The sequence below is a fragment of the Borostomias antarcticus genome, assembly GCF_949987555.1.
Source record: "Borostomias antarcticus genome assembly, chromosome: 21".
NCBI lineage: Eukaryota > Metazoa > Chordata > Actinopteri > Stomiiformes > Stomiidae > Borostomias > Borostomias antarcticus.
The window spans coordinates 10,047,264-10,074,144 of NC_140254.1; the positions used below are offsets into that span (position 1 = coordinate 10,047,264).

At 45.6% G+C, this 26,881-nt stretch overlaps 1 protein-coding gene across 1 annotated transcript in view; it reads right to left on the bottom strand.

The window, feature by feature from the left end:
* pard6gb (par-6 family cell polarity regulator gamma b) overlaps positions 1–21,719 on the bottom strand; it is a 42,887-nt gene extending 21,168 nt beyond the window's left edge. The window contains exons 1-2 of the mRNA XM_084455178.1: positions 21,496–21,719; positions 10,981–11,203 (exon numbers count right to left, since the gene is read on the bottom strand). Coding sequence (XP_084311304.1) covers positions 10,981–11,203; positions 21,496–21,570 — 298 coding nt within the window. The 5' untranslated portion in view covers positions 21,571–21,719. The remainder of the gene's footprint in view (positions 1–10,980; positions 11,204–21,495) is intronic.
* Between the last annotated feature and the right edge of the window lie 5,162 nt (positions 21,720–26,881).

Genomic DNA, 26,881 nt, shown 5'->3' on the forward strand with positions numbered 1-26,881 from the left:
AGCTCAACCAATCAATCTATGCACTCTTAGAAGCTTTATTGTCATCGTACAAGAAATACAACAATTTCGTTTGGCAGCATCTCTCTCGTAGCAGCTACAATATCACAGTCATAAAATAATATATTAAAAGGTATAAATAATAAAAGAAAAATTGTAAAGTGCAGTTAAAAATGTTACATATGAATAGCCTGGATTAAAAGTGCAAGAGCAGTTATTATTGCAGTAGTCCATTTTATGGGACTGGGAGATAGTAGTGTGTGTGCGTGAGGGGGGAGGTCATGATTCCTGCAGCAGTCTCTTCACAGCCATGGGGAAGAAGCTGTCTGTTGGTGCGGTGGCTCGCATGACCCTGTATGAGCTTAACCAATCAGGCTCACTGAACCCACCCTGAATGAGCTAAACCAATCAGGCTCACTGAACCCACCCTGTATGAGCTAAACCAATCAGGCTCACTGAACCCACCCTGTATGAGCTAAACCAATCAGGCTCACTGAACCCACTGCTCTGCAGATTCTCTACAGCCTATTAAATACACTTGAAGACTCCAGTACCACCAATCCAGTACCACCAATCCAGTACCACCAATCAGAATACTTTTAAGGGCTCATGTGGCAGTTGAACAAGTGACTCGCTGACTGGGGGCTCACAGCTTGTGTCATTGTTTTAAAGCCCTGACCTATATCTGCCTCTCCTAGGAACAAGGACTTTAGATGGGCTTAATTGTTGCTTTACTTCCACTTGAGTAAACAGACACCAACCTCCACCCCCAGCCAGCCACCAATCAACCAACCAACCCCCACCCTTCAACCCTCCAATCGCCTCAACCCAGGACCCCCTCATGTGGACTTCAAAACCCCAGTCTGCTGAGTGAGCAGAGAGTATGGAGGAGGGTATGCGTGTACCCACATGCCCCCCCCCCCCCCCTTCCAAAATAAGGAAATTACAAAATTATTTCCGACTCTGCCCAAGTGTTCCTTGCTCACAGGGGGATTCTCGGAGTATAAACAACCTAGATATTGTGACCTCCCTCCCAGTTTTGAACACAACTCTTGGACAAGCTCATTCTTTCGAGGAAAAAAACTTTTCAAGCTGCCATCCAATGACTCCTCCCTAGAGGTGGCCTGTCTGCTGTTACTCCATCGTTTCTGCCCGTGTTGTCAATAGGAGCCGGCCATGACTTTGCCTTGGCTCAAATGCAGAGGTGGAAAAACAGGTTCCACCCATGCATTAAAACCACAGCTGATTCCAATTATCACATCTTTTTCAGCCAGGTGAGAGAAATAATTAGTGAAATCAAGCAAATCCCCAGTCCCAGAAAGTACTGTACTTTCTGAAGCTGGATTTTCCACCTCCGCTCAAATGTATATCATCATTGTATTGATATTTCACGTAAAGCTGAGAGAGCTGTAATGGCATAATAAGTGGAATCAATGGCGTCGGAAGCCGACGACCTGAATCTTAGTGATGCTGATTTATGGACGCAAATTCATTGAACACGGGTGCTGTCGGTAGTAATGAGTTGTATTTGTTGACGGGGGTAATTTTGGGTAATTTTTATTTTATTTTTCATGTTTCATATCACCGTTAGTTCCCTCCAGCAAAAACACATATTCCAGTGCTGTTGAGTGGAACACATACAAACTTTTATTTCATAAACACGCGTCTGTTTCCTCCCTTCTCTGAGCACGGAGAACCGGGACTGTCTCCGTCTTCCTGCTCCAGAGCTCGTCTCACTCTGGTTCTCCGCCTCCCTCCCGGAGCGCCGCCTGGCCGCCCTCCTCGCTGGGCCTGGCATGGGCGCTGACTGGCTTCGTCCAAGTCCCTCTGGAAATGAACGCCATGACTGTGCTCCTTGACTGCTGTTGCTAAATGCATCATATTATCTGCAGCGCAGCCCCATAGTGCTGATGCCACATTGCTAAATGACCGGACAATAATTCCTAGTTGCAACATATTTTCCTGAATGCAGTTGCTCAGTAATGTTATATGACTGTGAACTTTTTGATGTAATACATTCATAGATTATGGTACCTTTTTTTGACCTAGTTTAGTAATGTAATTACTTTTTCACTTGACATGTCGGCAAAATACTGCAGCGTAATCTATCAAAGGTCTGCTAGCCCACACACACACACACACACACACACACACACTAAGTGGATATCACTGTCTGTCAAAAAATTGACTTTAAAATACTGCTGTTGGTTTATAAAGCACTGATTGGTTTAGGGCCAAAATATATTTCTGATCTGCATCTACGTTATGAACCATCCAGACCTCAGGTCATCTGGCACAGGCCTGCTTTCTGTCCCCAGAGTTAAAACAAAACATGGAGAAGCAGCGTTCAGTTTTCACACTCCACATATCTGGAACAAACTTCCAAAAAACTGCAGGTCTGCTGCAAGACTGCAAGTCTCATCAAGACTGAAAACTGTAATAATTAAATAAATAATAATTATTCATTTGTACACTGCACTGTAACTTTTATTCTTGTATTTTATTTGTCCTGTATTTTGTTTTAAATGTCCTTTTATGATGTGTTTTTACACTTTGTCTTGATGCTTTTAATGTTTCATGTAAAGCACTTTGAATTGCCTTGTTACTGAAATGTGCTATACAAATAAACTAGCCGTGCCTACGTGAACTTTAAGACCTGTCACAGATTAGCTTTGGGTTTTGGGCAGATCATGAACCTCGTCACCGACAATCTGACTGGTTTCAGGTGATGGGGGGTGGGACCATGAACAGCCTGCCAATAGTCCAAAGTCCAACACACACCAACCCGTCAGTCGGGTGAGCTCCTGACCACCCCTGACCAAGGTCAGCCTGAGTCAGTCCGGTGCCCTTCGAGGTCTTCACACTGCACTGCCGAGTTGACTCCTCATTAGTACTTTTCATTTCGGGTATGCAAGAGGATAACTGGAAAGTGGAATTGTGTTCTAAATAGCAGGTGAATGCTGGTAACAGTGAATGCTGGTGATCCCAGTATGCCTGTTATATTACGTTACATTGTGTTCTGAACTAGCGTCCTCTCCTCTACCCTTCCCCTTCCCTCAAGAGGTATCGCCTCTTGCCAGGCCGCTATTGTAAATAACTTGTTTTTAATGGTTTGCCCAGGATGAATAAAAAAATAAATAAAAAAAAAATACCAAAAGAGAAGTTGATTGGAGCTTCAGACCACGATACCTTGACTATCTACAAACAATGAGAATCTTGATGGTGGCCGGTTCACAGGCTGAGTCGATTCCATCTAGATGTCGGCCAAAGTGAGTCTGACCTCTGACCTCTCTAACTGACCTCTAACATCAGCCGACGAGATATTCTGACCAAGCCTAGCTAGACTACCAGCTAGCCCACCAGAGGAGATATTCAGACCAAGCCTAGCTGGTCCACCAGTGGAGATATTCAGACCAAGCCTAGCTGGTCCACCAGTGGAGATATTCAGACCAAGCCTAGCTGGTCCACCAGTGGAGATATTCAGACCAAGCCTAGCTGGTCCACCAGTGGAGATATTCAGACCAAGCCTAGCTGGTCCACCAGTGGAGATATTCAGACCAAGCCTAGCTGGTCCACCGGTCGGATCCCCACTGTTTTCGGTGCGTTGGTGTGAATTGGACTTAAAAGTTACACTGCAGTCTCAGGAGCCCATACCTTTCATAGACAGCGATGACCATGAGTACCCGAGTACCTCCTCATCCTCATCACATGAAAATATTAACATCTTCAAGGACTTGGATATGAATAAAAACCTGGCCTCCAAACACACACTGCGTGCACAATCAAGTCTCAGTGTAACTGCAGAGCCTGACCACCAAACAACAGGCCCCTCGGCCTCCATATTGTGGAACTGGGACTTGGGGGTGCATTTGTTACGTGGCGAGGCCCGCGGGCTGGGTGGTGCTCCGCTCCAGCAGAGGGTGTGTGTGCTCGCTGTGGGCCGACTGATGGAGAGGGGAGGAACTCTGTAATTACAGACGCTCAGAATAACCCAGAGTGGAGGCGGTGATGCTGGATGGGAACCGGGAATGGCTGTGATCTGGAAGGGAGAACGAGGTCGGCAAACCCAACCTTCCGGAACGTAGTAAACAGAGTCCCGAATAGCTCCGCAAAAGTCTGGAAATTCCAGAACATTCTTGATGGCTTTAGAGGTATTGAATGTGGACACGGGTGCAAACACGCTAATTCGGTGGATACAAATAGATTTCAATATTTTATTGTTTAATATTGAGTGAAATTTAACATAGAATGATGTGTAATCCTAAGTACTGTACTTAAAACTACTAACTCAACTAAATCAATGCCAATTACAGAGCCAATACAATGTGAATGTTAAGGCCTATTCATACTCTACGCAAGCTACGCTAGCGCAAGCTACGCAAGGTGAAGTTGACGCGTCCTTGCATAGAAACGTGTGTCATGCCAAAAATGTTAACTTTACACAAGCGCTTGTGCTATTTCACACAAACCGATAGGGGCACTGATGCAAGGCAGCGACCCCCGCGCTCAGAGTACCACAATACTTGCGTAGAGCCGGCGTTCACAGCCGTGTCAGTGTAGCTTGCGTAGAGTATGAATCAGGCATTAGGCATGCTTCTAAGAAGGTCAACTAGTTCCCCCAGTCTCAAGAGAGAGCATTTAAGCACAACACAACCATGCACTTGTGTTCACAGCTCGGTGGCAAAGTGAGGAGAGAAAACCTTTGCATTCTTTAGCGCCACACACACACTTTCAGAAACACAAGTGCGCACAAACACACATTAACACACACACACACACACACAAAGGGACGTACACCTATGCAGTGTGTAGACACTCACTCACTCACTCACTCACTCACTCACTCACTCACATGTCTGGCCTTGTCCTACAGTAAAGCTGTAATTAAGGAGGAGCTGGAGTGTGCGGTCTCTCAGCAGCTAGTCTCACTATGCAAACCAGCAGCTCCTCTGTCCAACGCCCCACAAACACACTCTATGCTTCCCGTCCCACTACCCACAATGCACCTCTCCCAGGGGTCCGCCCTGTGCAAGGCCATCTCCGCCTGTCTCTGCTTCTAAACCACATTGGACTGGGTCAGATCCAGCACCCGCAAAGCCCTGTCTGGAGTTGTGTGTGTGTGTGTGTGAGTGAGTGAAAGAGAGAGTGTGAGTCTGTTACTCAAGTTTTAGGCTGCCGTCTCCTGGAGAATGAGGCATGGAGGAGAGAGGGACTGAAGTATATTTAGCTTATTTTCCTTGTGGCACCAGAGAGTTTGGCTGGTTGTTTTTTTACTCTCTGGAGGCCATGATTTATATATATTATACTTTTTTTTTTTTTTTATCAAGATGATTACCTGACATAATGATATATTTATCATAGCATCATGGTGCCATACAGGAAGTATAGGCCTTCTGTTTTACTCACGAGTTGCATGTTACAATCTGTTAGATATAAGATATAACTATCTATCCATCCACACGTGGAGGAAAGTTCTGGGAAGGATGTCATGTCTGTGTTCTAGGTAGTGACTCCTCGAACAGAAATCCGGTCAACTTCTGGCACTTTCAAAGCAGACTCGTAAAGCAAAAGGAAGCCAGGACAAAAACAACAATCCCTGAATGTTTCTTCGCCAAACACAACAGACCTTAGGGTTTCATTAAAGTCAACACACAGGGCTGCTCCACACTTGTTTAGGGATCAGAGAGGATGGCTGGGAGTGAGTGAGTGAGTGAGTGAGTGAGTGTGTGTGTGTGTGTGTGCGCACGCACGCACGCACGCACGCACGCACGCTGCTGTGATATCTGGAGCAGACAGACAACACAGAGGCCGCCAGGATGGATCAACCAAGCAGCCCCACTTTAAGGAAACATAAAACGTGCGCATATCCTCCACAAACCCTGACGAAGGCCCCACAAGACAAAAGGTGTTATAATGAGCCATTTCTCCTCAGAGAGTTGTAGCAACTGTTTGTGAAATTAGCCATTTTACAAACAGGTATACACTACTAAAGTCAACATGGACACAAAAAAACAATGGAATATAGGAAGCCACAAGTACGCGCGCACGCACACGCGCGCGCACGCACACACACGATGGGTGGGATTGCACGGAATAACCAAAATCAATGAAAATGGCGAGAATAGGGCCAGTCTAGAATTGGGGCAGTCTAGAATAGGGTCAGTCTAGAATAGGGTCAGTCTAGAGTAGGGTCAGTCTAGCCGAGCCCAGAGTCCTGTTGAGCAGGAGCAAACAAGAGAAAAGAAGCCCTACCACACACTTGCTATAACTCCCTTGGAAACTGGCAAAACACAGAAGTTAAAAAGGAGCTATTGTTGTGAAAAATGCATTCGTCGACTTGTTGAGTAGTGTTTGTTATTGCTCAGGCCATCGAGGCTGCTTGGGCTTCCCCCTCCGGAATATTCCAGGGATTACTGTTGACCCAGACAGGTCTGGCGGAGCAATAACACGAGACGCACGGTCAGACCACAGGACCGAGGTGGACTCCACCTGCTGGGCTCTCTCTCTCTCTCTCTCTCCCTCCCTCCCTCTCTCTCTCCCTCCTTCTCACAGTCATTCTGTCAAGCTCGGCACTTTCAGCACAGTGTAAGGAAAGAGGAAGCATGGAGCTGGGAGAGAAAGGGATTGGGAGGGAGTGAACGAGGGAAAGAAGGAGAGCGAGGGCGTAAGTGAAAAGTGAATAATGCTCAGTTGTGTGAGGGCGATAATTGTGAAACGATGGCTCTGCGTCTTGACTCCCCTCTGGAGAGAACCGGCTGTCTAGAATCCCGGGGGGAGGCGTGGCACCACCTACATGGTTCCGGAGCAATCCACTACGGGGACTGTTAGTGGGGGGAGGTAGAAGAAGGGACAAAGGGGAAACTGGTTGCACACTGTAGATAGACACACAGTGTGTGCTGTAGATGTTGGGAGTGATTTGGAATGTAATAATCTGTTTGTTATTTGTCCCTGATCTGATGTAGAGGGAAATGGGGAATGAATGTATATATGTGATTCCCCCGGTAATGGAGGGTGTCTATGGGACTTCCTGCCGGCGACCTATAAAAGGCGCTCAGTTTGTTATGTTGGTTAGTCAGTGGTGAGAGGCTGTGTCCTGCTCCTGCTGGGTCCTGTCACTGGAAATAAATGTCACCTTGACTGCAATGGACCTGGGTCTCCTGCCTCATCACTGAATCCTCCAACCGCTACATTAGCCATCCAACACAAGACAAAACCTGTACCTGTACAGTATGGTCAGTCAAACTACAATGCTGACACCTTAGTGCTAGTGTGACTTGTCGTGAGACAAGCTGAGATCTTCGCCTACCAATATGGCTGGAGGTGTTTTGCTTAGTTTTTTTATTTTTTATTTTTAGCTCACTTTGGATTGGTTCTGCAATACAGTTTTTTCTTGTTTCACTAATTGTTTCCACCCAGTTTTAGCAAAGACAGCTGGGAGAATTCCCTCCTGTCTCTTGTTGAGCGAAAGGTTTAGAGACTGACTTTTGAGTCTACCTTACTGCTAACTATGGCATAATTTGAACGAATTAGCATGTTGTTAAGCCGTTTAAATGAACCGGTTAGTAGTTAGAAGTACTCACACACCCAACCACTCTTCGACACAGAGCTGCAGCTGACTGGGGTTTACATGACTGATGAGACATGACTAGATAGGTACAATAACACCCACATAGTCATACAGGCGGAGGGGCTTATTATTATAGAGAGGGAGAGAGAGAGTGTGCGAGAGAGAGAAGGAGAGGGAGAGGGAGAGAGAAGGAGGGAGAGAGAGGGAGAGTGAGAGAGAGGGAGAGAGAGAGAGGGAGAGAGGGAGAGAGAGAGCGAGGGAGAGAGAGAGTGAGAGAGAGGGAGAGGGGGAGAGGGGGAGAGAGAGAACTCAAACAGGAGTCAGGCACATACTGTCCAGTCACAGTGGGGTGACTGGAGAGGAAGGTGCATTGAAATATATTAAAAAACGGGTCTGACCTCACCGGGGGTTCTTCCAGGCTCCGCCCCTGAACCCCCTGAACCCGATGAGTCATGACCCAGAGATCAGAGAGGTTTAATCAGCCCTGAGTGTGGGAGAACCAGAGGGGGGGGGGGGGCAGCACCTGCACCTGCACACATCAATGAGCCGTTCTCATCACACACAACCATGAAGCATGAGCACAAGCGCGCACACACGAACAAAACTGCAACCGCATGGACCATGCATTTGCAACCATGCATTTGTGCACACGCACACACTTCCCAGTTCCCAGTCTGACTATTCTCAACTTGGACTGTCTCTATGAACTCACAGATAATTCTAGAAAACTGTAAAATCTCCTTCATAGGCAAATTAACCTAAATAGGAATTATCTTTTAAAAAAAACGGAGGTTCCCTAGAGTTAACCTCAAAATAAATATTTTTGCTAAAGGAATAACATTTCCACCTCTCTTAAAAAAGGAACACTCACAAACCAGAGAAAGGAGAGATGTTTTTAGGGTTTTTAGTGGGCTAAGCGACCATTGTTAGCTGTGTGAAGAGCTGCCTTGTTAAGTATTTGTTCTGTCAGGCAGGTCTGGACTGGCAGCCTGTAGAATGGGCCCAGTGTGACAGGGCAGTGAGTCACAGTGAGTCACAGTGTGTCACTGAAGGAGGCGTGTCGGTCTGTCATCTGTCATTCCGGGTGGTCTGGTGATGGTCAGACAGTGTGACCATGACAAACTCCATCACGCTGCACTGGCTGGAACGTGATGGTACTGCTCCGCTCACACTGCTCTTAGCTGGGACACACACACACACACACACACACACACTGTCGCTACAACAATAGACTCCTGTTCGGTCTTATTGCAGAGGTCTAGGCTAGCATAACACAGCACTTTCCCCGCTAACCACATAACCACATCATGACATCAGTTTACAACACAACCACACAACAATTCTTGCAGCGGATATTACTGAAGAGAGACAGACACCAGGCCCACAAGATAAAACTAGCCATATTCGCTTGCCACTGTAGATAAGAGTCCCACAGACACTAAGCTGTAAGAGATGCAGATAATCCTTAAAAGGCTCCTCAAAGCTGCCGGATGTATGATTTTTGTAAGATTTTAAACATGATAAATCGGGAGGATACATCTCCTCTACAGCAATTATAATAATTGTTATAATTTGGTGTTGGGTCGACACCAGAGCAGTAAAACAAAATATCTTGGGAGCGTGGACACACCTGGTTCAAAGTGAGCGCGCGTTCGGAGATCCACACCTGGTTCAAAGTGAGCGCGCGTTCGGAGATCCACTCAGCTACACAGCATTCCTCTATGGCCTCATGAGCAGCCAAACCCACAAACCGTGAGATTGAAGCAGACTTAATTTAACTCGGCGGACAGAATTTCCCCTGGTTGTTAGCTCATTACAGGCCCCTAGTGCAGCCTCAGGTTACACACTGCAGCTTCATACACAACAAGTATATCAAATCATAGGTTTTCTAACCAAACATGTATATGGGCAAATCCTCTGTCTGCATCTGCTACATTAGAATAGTGTTTTGTTCTGTTTTTTTGGTGTATTTCAATTAGTGAAGAAAGATCAAAACGAGGCATGTCGTCTGTCCTAGACGGTGCATGTCCAAAACACAACCAGGCAGATGAGCTGAACATTCCAGGAAGGATTGGACATGAATGGTGATGGATTCATTTGTATGCTGGCAGTGGTTGTTCACTCCAGGCCCCTGGTAGAGAAAGATGCTAAGAGCCCGTTCCCATTCAGGACTCAGAAGTATCGTCGCTGGATACACATGAGCACAGACACTGCGCGCACGCACGCACGCACACACGCACACAGCCAAACTGGGTGAAGAGCGTCTCTTTCACGCAGGTCTTTTGTCTCCCAGTAATGTCTGGTATGCCGACACACAGGCTTTACTCAATGACCTGATTTCAATAGCTGTGAGCTTTTCCTTTGGGTAAGACACAGGACTTAGGCAGTAGACAGACACAGACAGAGACAGATCCAGCCAATAACAGGACAGGAAACTACCCCCCCACACCCCTGCCTGAGGTAAACAAAAAAAAAAAGAAGCCTGACTGCCAACAGTGTGATTTCAGGGAAAACTTAGCAACCCTGGTTAGTGACATAAGGATGTGTCACGTGGGAAAATGCGTATTTGAACCCAAAATGGTCTATAATGTACAATAACATTTGCTTAGAAACAATTATAACATACAAAACTAGGCTTAAGAGTATTTTTATAAACAAGCAAAAATAAACAAGCAAAACTACACATTTCATGGAACGTAGCATCTTTCGTAAAAAGAGACTGAACCAATGTTTATGTTTTCTAATTCCAAGCTCAGTAGTCTTCCAAACTACTAGGTACACATTGACCACATGGTAATGAATGGTAACCCAAACCAAACTGTAACCAACTACTACACCAACTACTAAGGATATTGCTATGAGAATAGTAATTAAGAGGCAGAGCCGGTGTAGGTTGTTGTTGTACTTAAAGTAGTGAAATATGAAATGGAATATTCCCCTCAGCAGATGTAACAGCACAGCAGCTGCCATGCAAAGGCGCTCACCTGCTCATTGGGAGCAATTTGGGGTTCAGTGTCTTGCTCAAGGACATTTTGTGTTTTCACTTAATGAATAAGGCCCCATATATGTAGGACTACGTGCATTATTGTTGCTTGTACAGTAGCTTGAGAACTATTGTGACTTAGGGGGTGAAAAATCTGAATCTGGCAACCCTGACCTTCTTTGCCAGCCATCTTGCGTTTGCCATCTTGAACACTAGCTGCTTTGTTTTTACGCCAACTGTGAGCGTGGGAAATCAGAACTGACTGTATCGATAACAGGGTTGGAGTACAGACTTTAAGATTGTGAGAAAAAAACCTAGCGTGAGAGGTCTCAAACCTAGTGTCAGGTCTCCCCAGTCCCCACAACAACAGAGAGATACCAGAGAGAGGGAGAAAGGAAGCGAGCGGGAGAGACGTTGTAACGTTCGGTCTCACCTTGTCTCTGTATGAAGACACGGAGCAGCGGGTGAGCGGTGGACACCGCCTTGCAGAAGTTGTCGTCGTTGTTGATTGGCAGCAGGTCACCGTGGATGTCCGCATAGCCGATCATCACCTCCATGTTGGCGATGCGGTGGATGTGCATGATGAGCTTGTAGAACTCCTCAAACTTTCCGGGTTTGAACCGGTCCACTGAGAAGCGCCGGAACTCTGCTCCATACTGCGGAGAGTCGGGAAGATCAAAGAAGAAAGGTGTCGGTTAGCCGGCATGGTGACGGACAGGCTCTGAGCTCAACTTTATCTAGTCTTCCTGAACCAGTTCTAACAGAAACTGGACTATAGGCTTGTCGCAGCTGTCGGTGTTACTCTGTGTTTGGGCATACACCGCGTATTCACAGAGTCCTTACTTTAACACCACCCCACCATTGTTTTCCGCCCCCACCGTCATTTTACTTATTTAATTTTCGCATATCAGCACCCACTCATCAAACAAGTGTCTGATCTGCCCCTCCGCATGTGCACGCATCACGGAGCGAGTCTAGAGGAATCTGATTTCAGTTTAAATTCACGTGAAGAGAGTAGGGAGAGGGGAGGGGGAGGTTATGGCTATAGTCTCTCGTAGCTAGCTAGCCTAACTAACGTTCAAAGCTAACCTAGCCACTGAGGAGTGGCTGTTGCCATAATCTAGCTGGCTAGCTAATGCTAGCAGTCTATTCTCTTGCCTATTCTAGCAGTGTTCCGTTTATAACAACCCTGATTTGTGGAGGCAATTTGGTGTTATATGCCTCCACGGCTTGCCTGCAAATGCGCGATCACAGTATGGTAAGAATAAGATAAACGCTACACTTGGTCCTGTGCTTATTTATAATCAGAATGAGTTTATTGCCATGTAGTTTTTCAACATACTAGGAATTTGCTTCGGACATGGTGCATATTAGTAGGCTATTGTAAACGACATGGCAATAAACAAATTCTGATTATAAGCACATATATATATATATAAGCTATAAGATATAAGCACAGGATCGAGTGTAATGTTAATCTGCCCGTACTGTGATCTCGCATTAACAGGCAAGCCGTAGAGACAGACCAAATTCAAATAACCTACACAACAGTGCTGTTTAACATAAGACAAAGGTCTAACGCTACAGATTTAAGTAAGCGCTCTCTTATTGTAGACTAGAAGGTACTGGTAATACTGGTGTTGCCATGGGTTTACTAGTCGGTGGGAAAAAATAAACTGTGACATCCCTACAGCACTATCGAATCAGCCTGGCCCAGTACAAACAGAAACTTCACAATCTAATCATCCTCAACCAGTACTAACTGAGACTGGACCGCTCAAATGGATGCACCATAGCAGGGTTTGCGGTTCGTTTTTGTTGACTGCAGCCATGCATTAAAACTCTTATTGTAAAACTGAAAGTGCATACATGACAAAGAAGTTGGCTTGGTTATAGAAGTCTTTTTTTTTTTCTTCTTTTGAGCTTTTGGGGAAAATAGCGACCGCACAAACAAATACGGTCATGCAGTTTCTTTTATGATTGACACCCTCAAAAAAATAGGCAGCATTCTGTAAACAATGTTATGGGCAATAGGCAGGGCTCAAAATTGCGACGTACCATATGCTCCCGAAATGTAATCTGTGCGACCTCGAAATATAATTGGTAGTATTTGTTAGAGTGCAAATAATTATTCTGGTGCAACCTTTGTTTCCCAGCTGAAGGTCCCTTTCTCTATACTAACCTCGCATCACCAGGCTCTCGAGGGAGTAGAGCCTGGTTTCCATTCACTATCACATTCAGATCCTGTCTAGAGCCCTACTCAAAACTGTCATTCGGCGGATACAACTTGCCCTAAACCCACCTTAAGACGGGTAAGATGCAAGGCGATTGGCTCAGACTATCTAGAGCTCGCCTGCTCCAAACTGTCCTCCGGCGGAGGCAACCTCGCCTTGACTGGATCTAAAACTGATTGAGTAAGCGCTTTCAGACATGAAAGTCCCCTGTACTTCTCCCCTGGAGGAAAATACCCTAGAACTCCCCATCCCCTAGGACTCCCCATCCCCTAGCACGCCCCATCCCCTAGCACGCCCCATCCCCTAGCACGCCCCATCCCCTAGCACGCCCCATCCCCTAGCACTCCCCATCCCCTAGCACTCCCCATCCCCTAGGACTCCCCATCCCCTAGCACTCCCCATCCCCTAGGACTCCCCATCCCCTAGGACTCCCCATCCCCTAGGACTCCCCATCCCCTAGGACTCCCCATCCCCTAGGACTCCCCATCCCCTAGGACTCCCCATCCCCTAGCACTCCCCCTCCCCTAGCACTCCCCCTCCCCTAGGACTCCCCATCCCCTAGGACTCCCCATCCCCTAGGACTCCCCATCCCCTAGGACTCCCCATCCCCTAGGACTCCCCATCCCCTAGCACTCCCCATCCCCTAGCACTCCCCATCCCCTAGCACTCCCCATCCCCTAGCACTCCCCATCCCCTAGGACTCCCCATCCCCTAGCACTCCCCATCCCCTAGCACTCCCCATCCCCTAGGACTCCCCATCCCCTAGGACTCCCCATCCCCTAGCACTCCCCATCCCCTAGCACTCCCCCTCCCCTAGCACTCCCCCTCCCCTAGGACTCCCCATCCCCTAGGACTCCCCATCCCCTAGGACTCCCCATCCCCTAGGACTCCCCATCCCCTAGGACTCCCCATCCCCTAGCACTCCCCATCCCCCAGGACTCCCCATCCCCTAGGACTCACCATCCCCTAGCACTCCCCATCCCCCAGGACTCTCCATCCCCTAGGACTCCCCATCCCCTAGGACTCTCCATGCAGATCCCGTTCAGACAGCAGGGTAGAAGCTCCTCACGCACGCTGAGGGACGGTACAAGTGATCGCCTGCTATATCGAGAGAAAATAACTCATTCAGATCTGTCAATGGGAAAAACTATTTTTTTCAGCAGATATCTTAGTTACAACAAGGTTGAACTAGGAAAGCATTTTCGTGTTTACATGCATGGTATTTATTGAGTTAGAGAAATCCCTGTGATGCGTTAAGCAAACATTAAAGTGTTTTGGTTGTGATAGCGGATTTATAAATCTCAATCTGTTTATGGGGGAAAATATTAGTTACAACAATATTGAACTAGGAAAGAGATTTCATATTATGTGTGGGATTTTCTGTTTTAGAAAATCCGTTTGGAAAATCAACATGATCGCTGAAATAAAACTTTGCCAGTAAGCTCCCTACTCAGCCAATCAGAAATGTTCAGCATTGCTGTCCCATCCACAAAGTACAGTCCTCCGGCAAGAGTATCACCTCGCTAGCAGGGGCTTTTTGGGGGAATAAAGACCCCCACGAACCCGCCCGTAGACCCCGGCCCCTCTGGTGTGAACACGGTGAGTTACACCCGAAGGTTCGTAGTTCGGGGGGAAAAGTACAGTTGTGAAAAAGCTCAAAAACGTTCATATTTACATGTTGACTCATGGCAACCACACATGTACAAATAACAATATTAAATGAGACAGTCATTTTCGAAGCAGATACATACTCAGAACTATTTTCTTCTTACCAAACCACTGCTGCCTGGGTGCAGTGATTGCACATGGCACCTTAAAAGCCCCCTTATAACTTCCGTCAACAGAGGATCTGTCTTATCTGACTCAGGGTAAGATCGCAAATAAGCTAATTTCCCCAAAAGTTGGCGTGTTCCTTTACAGGTGTGGTATGTGGTTTGGCTTAGAAGCACTAAATATTATATTTTTTTCCAATTCTCATTACATCCCATCCAGACAGCAATCAATAAGATAAGTGCTCCGACACTAAAATGGAATTAATCCGTAATCTGAGGAAGTCGCAGGATTGTAATGAGTGCATCCAATCATTTTGAGTTGAACTTGAAATGATCTGCCTGACAAACTATCTACCTGCCTGTCAGACCATCTACCTGCCTGTCAAACCATCTACCTGCCTGTCAGACCATCTACCTGCCTGTCAAACCATCTACAGTACCTGCCTGTCAAACCATCTACAGTACCTGCCTGTCAAACCATCTACCTGCCTGTTTTGAGGAGTGGTTTTGGAGGGAGGCCTGAAGGGAGGGGCGGGGATTTTGTCAGTTGTATTTTTTAAATCTTTCTAAGTCTAAGAGGAAATCACAAACCGCACACTGCACCCTGAAAGGCTGGCAGCCAAGGTAAGAGTGTCTTTTTCTTCAGTACAGTCATATTCCTCACAATCCTAAACAAGGGGTGGATTCTGTCCCCCGCAGCCTGGCATAACCACAAAACCACCCACTCACACACTGAACACCAGCACTTACACACTGAACACCAGCACTCACACACTGAACACCAGCACTCACACACTGAACACCAGCACTCACACACTGAACACCAGCACTCACACACTGAACACCAGCACTCACACACTGAACACCAGCACTCACACAAGAATGAAAGCATCTAACCCAAGTGTGCTAATTGGTAAAAGTGATGTTGAAATGTTACCGAGAAGCTAGGACTTTAAGACAACGGAGTAATGGAAACGCATCTTAATGCTCCTTCTGAGTCCACTAACTGTATAACTCCTACCATTAACTCCATCAAGTGGACAACGGAACAAATTTTACAAGGAGACTTCAATAGAAATTGATTACATTATTCCTCCTCTAAAGATGTAAAGACCTGTTTGAGAGTTAAGACCTGTTTGAGAGTTAAGACCTGTTTGAGAGTTACGGACAAAGTCACATGACTGATGACCCCACAAGTGTTAAGTCACTCTCTATTAGACTGGATTCTCATTACACACCTGACAATAGATACAAAATATACAGGAATCTATACACACAAGAGTGTAAACATAACAGTAGGTAGATTTCTTAGCATGCCTAGATTGTGCAAGCATGTCTAAAGTGTGCAAGATTCAAGTGTCAATCAAGTATTCCATGTTTGTAAAAGTAAACCCACATCATGGCCAAGCAGCCTCTAAGCTGCCTCCAGCCAGCCAGCCAGGGGATGCAGCCAACAGGATTTATTGTGTCTGGAAGATTCAAATTCCCAAATTACCACCAAACCGTATGAACATTTTTCAATGTAAGGAAATTAACATAGATGTGTTTATTCAGTCTTTAATTTCTATAAATTGGTATATATTTCAATGGATTCCATCAGTCCAACAGGCCTGGGAGTTTGTATGTACTGAGTTGACTGAAGTAGTTGATAAACATGCTCCCTGGAAAACAGTGAAAGCAAAGGGAAGATCGGCCCTCTTTAGAAAGAGACACAGCCTGGGCCAAATAGAGGTGGTCAAAGTCTGTAACTAGGAAAAACTAGGGGTGTAACAATATATCGTGCCAATATATATCACGATACAGAAACGTCACAATACGTATCGTCAAGGTCAAAACCATATCGTGCTATGTTTATTGTATATCAGTGAACGCTGGCTAAACAACGCTGGTAACAAACACGTCTTTTGTCTCTATGCCTATCCATGATATTACAACAGTTAAGCTCTAAATTCAAAAGTGTAGTGGAGTAGAGATGTGGAGAAATGCACTATTGGTGTGAACAGCAGCACTACTGCAACGCTTCACACCTGCCCTTAGTGTATCGTATCGTATTGTTATCGTGAACCCAATATCGTGTATCATGTCGTATCGTGAGATTAGTGTATCGTTACACCCCTAGGAAATACACAACACGACGCCTAAGGAATTTCAGGAAGCCTTTAAATATAGCAATGCCAAATCCAATTACAATTGTTTGTTTTATATTCCTGTAATTGCTTTTTGTATCACTTCCTTTTTTGTTTCAGGGCCCCTTGAAAACAAGATGATATGCCTCAAGGGGTTCTTGTTAATAATAACATTTCAATAATAACAATGCAGACAGATGAGTAATAAGTCTCAGCTTGTATGAATGACGGCAACAGTCAACTAAACACAGTCAACTAAACACAGTCAACTAAACACAGGCCGGGTCAGTTCAACATCATGACTACTCTGAGCAACATGATAGAGGTGGAGGCACGCACGCACACACGCACGAGAGACAAAACAAGGTGAGCGCACAAGAGCACAGGGCAGCACTTGTCCTCAGCTATCCTGATTCCTGGCCCTGTCACAGGACCACCGGACAGAAGGACCAATGAGAGCCCAGCTGGAGGTCACCCGCTGGTTAGCTCCCCCGTCACATGACCCGGGAAAACACATGAGCAAGGGTGCGTGGGAAGTCAGCGCGAAAGAAAGAGTGAGAGAACCAGGGCTTTGTCTCTCACAATAGCCGTGCCACAGAATCACAGGGGTAATTTGTGGGTCGTGCTACGATGCTGTAATTATGCGCTCAAGACGGGCACTAGTCAGACGCAGTCTGTCATCGGGACAGCAAACATGACGGTCAGAGCTGGGGAGGTTATGATGCCAGGTGACTGATGACTGATTGGACGAACACTGATGCTAACCACACATGAAAACATTAAAGCACACAGAAGCTGACTTTTGCAATTACAGACCCACACTCAAGAGACACACACAATCACAGACCCACACAAGAGACACACACAATCACAGACCCACACTCGAGACACACAATCACAGACCCACACTCAAGAGACACACAATGAAAGACACACACACAATCACAGACGCACACTTGAGACACAATCACAGACACACAGACAATCCCAGATGCACACTCAAGAGACACACACAATCACAGACGCACACTCGAGACACACAATCACAGACCCACATTCAAGAGAGACACAATCACAGATACGCACACAAGAGACACACAATCACAGAGGCACACTCAAGAGACACACACAATCACAGAGGCACACTCAAGAGACACACACAATCACAGACTCAGAGAGACGTGTGCATGCACCCACACACACATGCACACACACATGCACACCACCACCATTTGAGGATGAATCACATGTTTCCGCCATCATTGAACTAGCAATTTACTCAAAATATATACAACTTTTGAGTGAAGAACTGTCATTATCTTGTCTAATGTCTGAATCATATGACTTGGTATTACATTTTTTTTCAAGAGGTATTGCTTTTGTGCAGAACTGCGCAGGCAGCATTTAGTGAGAAATTGAAATCGAATGGATTCCTTTGACAAAACACCCTGCATAAGATCCATTTGCGTTACAGAGGTGGAGCGCGCAGCTTCATGCCGATTCAGCTGCAGCCATTCCTTCTTCAGATTTGGAATACGGAAGTCCAAACAAACAATGTTTCATCCAGAAATAACGCCAGAGGGTACAAAGCTAGGCACAAGTCTGAACAGGGTTATCGTCACTAGCCTACATCTCGAGTCAGAGGCTGAAAATACATAACCTGACTGGTGACGGCACGCTCCGCCTCCCCCCATGTAGAAATGTCAACGGGTTCCAACACGTACTACACTAAATACATCCACCTGTGTGACTTGTAAAGAGAACAGAGCCAAAGCTAATTAGTAGTTTGCCTAATCTGACTGTTTCTCTCCTTTTGTGGGATAAGCTTGAGAAGCAAAATCAAGGCTCTTAATACCACCAACTTCCATTAGAGAACATATTCAAGTGTAGCCCCAACCGCGTGTCAGTTCAGGGCATGAGGGCTGAGGGGATGTGGTCACCGGTGACCCGGGTTTGGACAAACACTGGGCTGAGACAGAAAGGAAGTCAAACAAAGAAACAAGATGCCCTCGGATGAGGGTGGTGAAAACAAACAACACGGGGATGAAGGACTGATACTTCCCCCACCATTCCCCCACCATTCCCCCACTCTATCAGATAACACCTGGCGAGAGAAAAAAAAAAAAAAAAACAGCTCCACACAAAAGGCCCACAGAGACTCACAGCCCTGCTCTGAGGCAGACAGACACATTCTGTGTTGTTTTAGTCTTATCAGTGGAACAGTTTCCCCTGAGAAGAACATCAGCTTGTCCTGGGTGATTGAGAAGCCTCACCCAGGACTTGACGTTCCAAAACAACATTTGAGGTTCCATTACATTTTCTCCACAAGCTCTTGTGAGGTCAAAACAAGAAACAGTATAGTTATAATATAAGTTATAAGTTAGTATAACTAACTAACTGTATAGTTATAATATAAGTTAAAATATAGGATTACAGTTTGTTCATTTCACTTATCCACCATTTCTATGGAGGATGGAGATGAGGGAAGGAAGCCATTTAAACTATTGAGACACGCTGAGGGAAGGAAGCCATTTCAACTATTGAGACACACTGAGGACATGAACATCTCTGACATCACAATGGGTGCGTGTGCATCAAGACTGCTGACAAGCAGGTTGAGTGAGCTTTAATATCAGAAATAGTGACTGGTTTTAAAGGATAAGGCATGCACAGACAGGCATAGGTGGATGAGTAACTATGCAGTCCTTTGAAGATTCGATGACACTTTTCTGAGTAATCACGACAATAGCTTGCTTCATGACAGCATCTGCAAGCCTTATCCAGTGTCTAGCGCGTGACCTTTCTAAAATTCCTATCCAGCACTATACGAAAACACACAATAACCTCTTAGCCAGCCAAGGCTACCTACAGATTCCATTCAGGACTTTTACTAACCTCGAGTTGTGTCAAGAAGTCTTACTTTGCACACAAACCACCCAAACAAACATCAATCCTGTGGAATCGTGGATTCCCTGGGTGGGACAGACCCTAAAGGGGACACAGTTCGGGGGGGGGGGGGGGGGGCGGGGAGTGGAACCTCACAGGAACCCAGACACAAACAGGGTCCCTTTCACAACTGACAGTGGGCTCAGCTGAGGCATTCCAGGCCCTGGGAGCGTCAGAATTAGAGAGAGGCCCGTTGCAGATAATAGTGAGGGACTCATGTACTTCATCAACCAGAGCCTTGACCACAACGGTCAACTGTCGGCCAACGACACAAAGGCTAATGTTGTGGGAGCGGGACCTGGAAGATCAAGTTTACTGAACCCAGCCGTGAGCATCTTTGACTGGGATCAATAATTGCACCACAATAGGAGGGCATGGTTGGGCTCATATAACGAGGAGGCTAAAGTAGGGTAGCCTAGCCGTCGAGCAGTGAAACTCAGTCCCCTAGTGTAAAGGATATGCTAACGATCCTTGTCGAGGTAATATATCTCTTCACATCCGACTTGCGAGCGCAAGGTTGTAGGTTCGCTTCGCGCCCTGGACAATCCCTTAACATGGATCAAAGGAAGGGGTGACAGTAAAACACAACACAACGAAATGAAGTCCTTCACACTCAATAGCCTACCTATCTATCTCTAAGTGACATTCCAGTGTAGGCTACTGTGTGCCTACAGCCTACTGTCTGTCTCGGTGTCTTTCCCTAACAGACACCAAGACATTTAGTAGGAAACTGAAACACTCACCTGCTCTAGTAACACCTGTAGGCCTATAGCTTCCAATGTGATGCCAGTCGGAGTGGAGAACATTCTGGTAGTAGCTATAGCACTTTAGACCTAGGTCTTCCCATATCAGTGGACGGGTGAACAGCCTTGAAACTCTTGAATAAAAGCAGTGCAGGCCTAACAAATGCTCTTAGATGTGGTGTTTAAATGTAGCATGTAGGGGTTTCAAATTAGAGGACACGTTTTCACTGCTGTAAAGATTGCTGGTGTCGTCACTAGAGTTAGGTCTCAGAATTAGGTCCTGTGTCGATAAAACATTTCTAATATGAACTTTAGCCATACACCCGTGCTATAGCTAGCCAACGAGGCCCAAGCTTAAAGCTACAGCTAGTTTAATAGGTTGAATGGCTGAATCCAATAAGTGAACTGAATAGAACGACAACAGTGAAGCGGGTTATAACTTACTCACGGGAAAACTGGATTAGTTATGAAGAAAACATCAACTGCCTGCAATAGATAGGCTACACAAATCTAACACGACCAGGCTACGATGCTCTGGAATCTTATTTGGTTTGTAAATCGTCTGGCGTAGTCTACACTTATGTAAACTAGGTCGACAGGCTACTTTATTTAGAAAAACTTAGCTACTTGACAGTCGCTGTCACTCAACCTCGGCAACTATTGTATTGTAACAGAACAGTCGAGTTAAGTTGCAAGAATGTAGCAAAACGATCCACACTTATGTCATTTATCAGACAATTTAGTAGGCTAGCCTACAGTTTGCAGTAAAACGAATTTTTCAAGAGGACCGTGACAGACACGCAATCAGCCACCTCATTAAGGTTCGCATGATTAGTTGCTTCAGCGGGAATTTAACATCATCGAAATATTAAGGATTTAAACCGATTAGAAATTCACAAGCCGAGGAAAGCACTCACTCGTTGGCAGCCTAACTAGTGGACGATGACCCGTCCCTTAATGAGTGAAGACAATTCTACCAAATAGATGCATGGGATATGCTCGAGGTGCCGAGAACCTAGGCTACGGGACCATGTGAAGTAGCCAAGAAAACAATTCTTCAAATAAAAATATGCCGTAGCCTACTCTAGGATTAGCATAGCCTATATCTTAACATAGCCCACACTCACCTTGCTTTTAACTTCAACAGCATTGCAATCCAAGTATCGCAAGGAGGATTGCGATTTATTAAAACTCCGATTCATTTTTGCGGTTGCAAGAAAAGTTCCAGCGCTCGCCCACAGAAAATGGGCTCAGCTATGTCGAATTACTTAATCCCACAGTCCACAGTGCCGTTCAAACATATAATTGTTATCCTAAGATTTAGTTTAGCTGTTAGCGCTGTGGTCCTCGACGCATTGGTAAAACTTCGACGGGAAAAATAAAGAGAAAAGAACGAATCGCCGCCTCTGACTTGGGGGAGTGAGTTAAGTTTTCAAATGACATCATCCCATTCGCTTACAGCCCTCCCAAAATGCGATTACGCACGACGCACCCATCCTCTCATGCGTCACGAAAACGTGTTTCTCTAAATATGCATACTGACGCTAAATAGAGAGTCGTATTTATAAATAATACGCTCCAAATGCAGGTTTATTCAATCAATCCAAATACCGGGCTAGAGTAGGCTAATTGGACCATTAGGTGTGTCGTTTGATTTGTCTAGTTGTTGAGTTGTTCTCGTAGAGCACACTTGCCATTTGGGGGCTTCGCTCCTATTGGTTTATTCTGCTGCCATAGGCAGCCAATGGCCTGACAATGTTAATGTACGCACCTTAGCCAATGGGAGTTCAGGTGCTCCTACTGACTCACCCTCAGGGTCGGATCATCAGTAAAGCCCCGAGGTGGGAAAGAGCTCTCTCTCACCCAACCAGCCCAGAGAGACTCTCTCACCCCACCACCCCAGAGAGACTCTCTCACCACCACCCCAGAGACTCCTTCTCTCACCCAACCAGCCCAGAGAGACTCTCTCACCACCACTCCAGAGAGACTCTCTCACCCAACCAGCCCAGAGAGACTCTCTCACCCCACCAGCCCAGAGAGACTCTCTCACCCAACCAGCCCAGAGAGACTCTCTCACCCAACCAGCCCAGAGAGACTCTCTCACCCCACCAGCCCAGAGAGACTCCCTCTCACAGCCCAGTAGAGTGCATAGCGCCCTCATGCTGCAGGTACAGTGCATGTCAGTCCAGGCAAAATAAGGTCTAACCCATGACTAATTGCAACAGAATTTATCTTCACAGTTTTATGTTTATATTGATGCCCTAAACACCATAGTGAAAATCCAGTTGGTGGTAAATTTACATTGAAGGCGGTAGAAGGTTCATTTACATTACAGCTGATTATGCTCTTATCCAGGATGACTTACTTACTCTTATAAGAACAACAGTGGGTGTGTCCCTGTATAGTTTCAGTGGTATGGACTGATTCTCTATCCCAATACCGATCATACAGGCCCTATAGGGAACAGTCATATACCGATCATACAGGCCCTATAGGGAACAGTCATATACCGATCATACAGGCCCTATAGGGAACAGTCATATACCGATCATACAGTCCCTATAGGGAACAGTCATATACCGATCATACAGGCCCTATAGGGAACAGTCATACCAATCAATTCATTTTATTCAACCTATTTAACATGGAGTCCCATCGAGAAAGATATCTCTTTTGCAAGGAAGGCCTGCATACACAAACACAGATAATACAAATAAAAATAATAATAAAAAAATGCAATCAATCAATCAATCAATCAACCAACCAACCAATCAATCAAGCAATCAATCAATCAATCAACCAACCAATCAATCAATCAATCAATCAATCAATCAATCAATCAATCAATCAATCAATCAATCAATCAATCAATCAATCAATCAATCAATCAAATCAACTGTACTGATTATGTATCCCACAGGAGTGTGACGTCACACTGATGCCTGGAAATCTGTAGGTCATGCAGGGTGAGAGCCTCTTCTCTTAATCACATTACCATGATGACTGCACCACCAGGACTCCGCCCCCTCACAACTTCCACCTGCAGCAGCCCTCCAGAGAAGTTGAGTTCCAAAATAAAGAACATCTTGCATATTTTTCATATGTACGTGATGCAGGTACCTTGTACAGTAAAATGCTTAGCTGCGCCCAACGTAGGGCTTGAAACTATGACCCTGAGACGAGAGAGTGATGCTCCACCAACTGAGTTAGCGGGATATACTGTATCTAATTAGATACTGTAGCCTATGTGTTAAAAGTAGAATGTGTTAAGGCCAAAGGTCTGCATTGATAATGTCTATAGATACCATTAGGTGATTGAAATTGTGATTTCAAAGTCATATTATTTTAGTCGCTTTACACTACTGTACCATAGAGACTGTACAGAAAGAACAGGGTCATGTTGCTTCATAATATGTAACAGCTGTACATTGCAACCAACATTATTTTCAAATCACAACTTATATAGGATAAGGGGAGGGGTCTGTCAGTAGCCCCGAGCCGTGATTGGACGAAGGAGTGACTGGGAGGCGGGCCCGCAGGTGGACTAAGCCAATCAGGACATGTTTCTGCAGTGAGCAGCTACATGCATGCAGGGTCGTATTTCGCCCTGAGAGATGCATAACCCAGACGGCAGAGAGACCGGAGCTGCCTGTCTCACAAGACACGACCTTCCGGAAGAGTCCTGCAGGTAGGCGGGCGAGCTCTGGGGCCAATCAGGCGAGACTCTCCCTGTGTTCCATTTCTCCACCCTTTTTTTCACCCATGTCACTTGTCCACCGTCCTATCACAGATACTGTATGAAATTTGTTTTTGTGATTTGTGATGTGTGGCAGTTGGTTCCAGGCAGCTGGCATCGTGGTTATCTAACTCCTTATCTTTCTGTCTGTCTCTCCCTCATGCTTTTATTCTCTCTTACACTCACTGTCTTGCACTCCTCACTAGCTATCACTCTCTTTCTCTCTCCCTCTCTCTTACGAGCAACTCGAGCGCCCCCCACCCCCCCCCCCCCGAGGACCGACGCCATGGCAACCGCCTCCCCGTCCCCCGTCAGCTCCTCCTCCCAGAAGTCCCAGGCCTAGCAGACAAGCACTGTCGACCAATCAGAACTGTCTCTGCTCACCGCCCCACTCAGTGACCCGCCCCGGATGACCAGTCAGGGATGCTGAAAGACTCGTTCTTCCTGGACTACAGATCCCATGGTGCTCCAGGTCCCCTGTGATGAACTTTGATCTGGGGGAGGGCAGTGTGGGGCGAGACGGGGACTCGGACCACGTCCTGAAACCCTGAGTCTGATCATACTGTCTGAGGCAAATCAGTGTGAGTTAGCGTACATCAGCGTTGGGTTTCCATTTCAACCAAATGAGTTACACAGTTCAGTGTATTTTTGACGAGGGGCGCGTTACCTGTTTGCGTAGAGCATGCAGCTGGAATCGTAGACACCTACGATAGGGATCCATAGATGCTGTATGACGACCCTGTGTCTCGGGGTCAAAATGGTGGCAGGATGGTGAGATAGACGGATGCGCTCCCTCCCCCCTGGCGAGACCAGACGCAGAGGAACGGCTACAGGATCCAATTCAGCCGGACCCCTCCTCCTCTTTTGGGAAACAGTGATGACATCACCAGAGACGTTTTCATCTCTAATCTTAGAGATTGAGGAGCTCCACTTTTTTTGGCCACCCAATGTAACTTATAGGCCTAATATACCCCATCGCCTTTCCCTACAGGCGTGTACCACACCCTCCCCATTCTTTCCCAATATCCGATCCTTATCCCAATTCCAAAATTCCCACAACTTCCAGTCACTGAACATTTGCTTTGTTGTTGACGACATGTAAAAGGCCTACAGTATATAGGCTTGTTAAAAATAACTTATAACAAATAAAGCTTTGATTGATTGATTTGATTGATTTGATTGATTTGATTGATTTGATTGATTTGATTGATTTGATTGATTTGATTGATTTGATTGATTGAACTTTGACAAACCTGTCTCTTTCCTATGGACGCCGAGGCAAACAGGGACTGAGGTGACGGTGTGTGCCTGTCTCTAGGTTTATGGCCTGACATCCTGGTGACCTGAAGAAGCCTGCGCAACAGCTGTAGCAGCCCAGCCCTTCTTGAGCACTTCCAGACATAACTCGTCTGTTTACTAGTTTGGCCTACTTAGAGTCTTAATTTCACACTAGTAGGCTACTTATCACTACATACTTGTATCAATTTAGTGAACTAAAACCGAAAGTCAGTGAACAATTAAAAGTGTGACTGTCAGTTCATTCTGTCCTCTCACTCTGCCATGGAAGATGTAGTCTGAAGATACTGGGCCCAATTAAAATCCTTTGTTCCTTTATCTAACCACTGATGCGATATGACTTGAAAGCACGACAGGGACAGTACCAACTCGGACAACTGAGGAAATTCTGAGTGGACCCCGGCCACCCAGGCAATGGACTGTTCTCTCTGCTTCGGTCAGGGAAGAGATACCGCACTCACATGGCGAATACGGAGAGACTCAGGAAGAGCTTCTTCCCCCAGGACACCCGGCACCTGAATCACTCTATCTATCTAGTGTATACTGTATATATATACTGTCACTATATCTTATGTATATAATGTGTATATATCTAGTGCCACTATATGTGTATAGTGTATATGACAGATGAGAATATTCCACCCCCAACCCAGCATTATTTATATTTATAGCATAACTACATCATGGAGCCGGCAGTAACATTACTCTGTACGATATACGTACATGTGACAAATAAAAATCTGAATCGGAAGTTGATTGTGTTGTGAAGACTAATGCCTCTGGATGTACAGTACAATTTCATTTTCATGATGTATGTCTTACTTTAAGATTATTCTGCACACATTGGATAATCATCCAATTTTGGGCCTAGAGATAATAATAATGGTAACCAGGCATAGACTGCCTATCAATGGATACTTGGTCTCATTGCACATTGTCTACTGTTTATCAGTAGGCCTTCTGGCAAAGATAGAAGGTATTGTTTTAATGCAGTGAAAACCTCCTATCCTTCTTCCTTGAGGGGCGCTCTAATCTCATAATTTGATATGCAAACCTAAACATCTGTTATTAATCAAGTCATATTGGATCAGTGATTTGATAAAGGAAAGAAGGATTTTATTTAATGAAATCTCAGTTTCATGCTACGATTAAAACATACATATTTATTCCTATCACAAATGTAGTAATACCACATATGTCCAGTAGAGGTCAGGATAATACTATATAATGAACTTAAAGCGTGTTATTGGGGGCTAGATCACCACAGAGGGTTAGACTCACCACAGAATAAAAGGACTGGAAATCAGAATCAGAATTAGATTTTGTTTTGTCAGATTTTATTTATTTATTCAAATTATGATTTGTTCTGGTCAGTTGGAACATAACACTAATGGATAGACAACAATAGATAGGGTGCAAGGAATAGACAGGCCAGTGCAAATACAGGCCAGTGCAATTTGCCAATCATAGTGTACTTCATA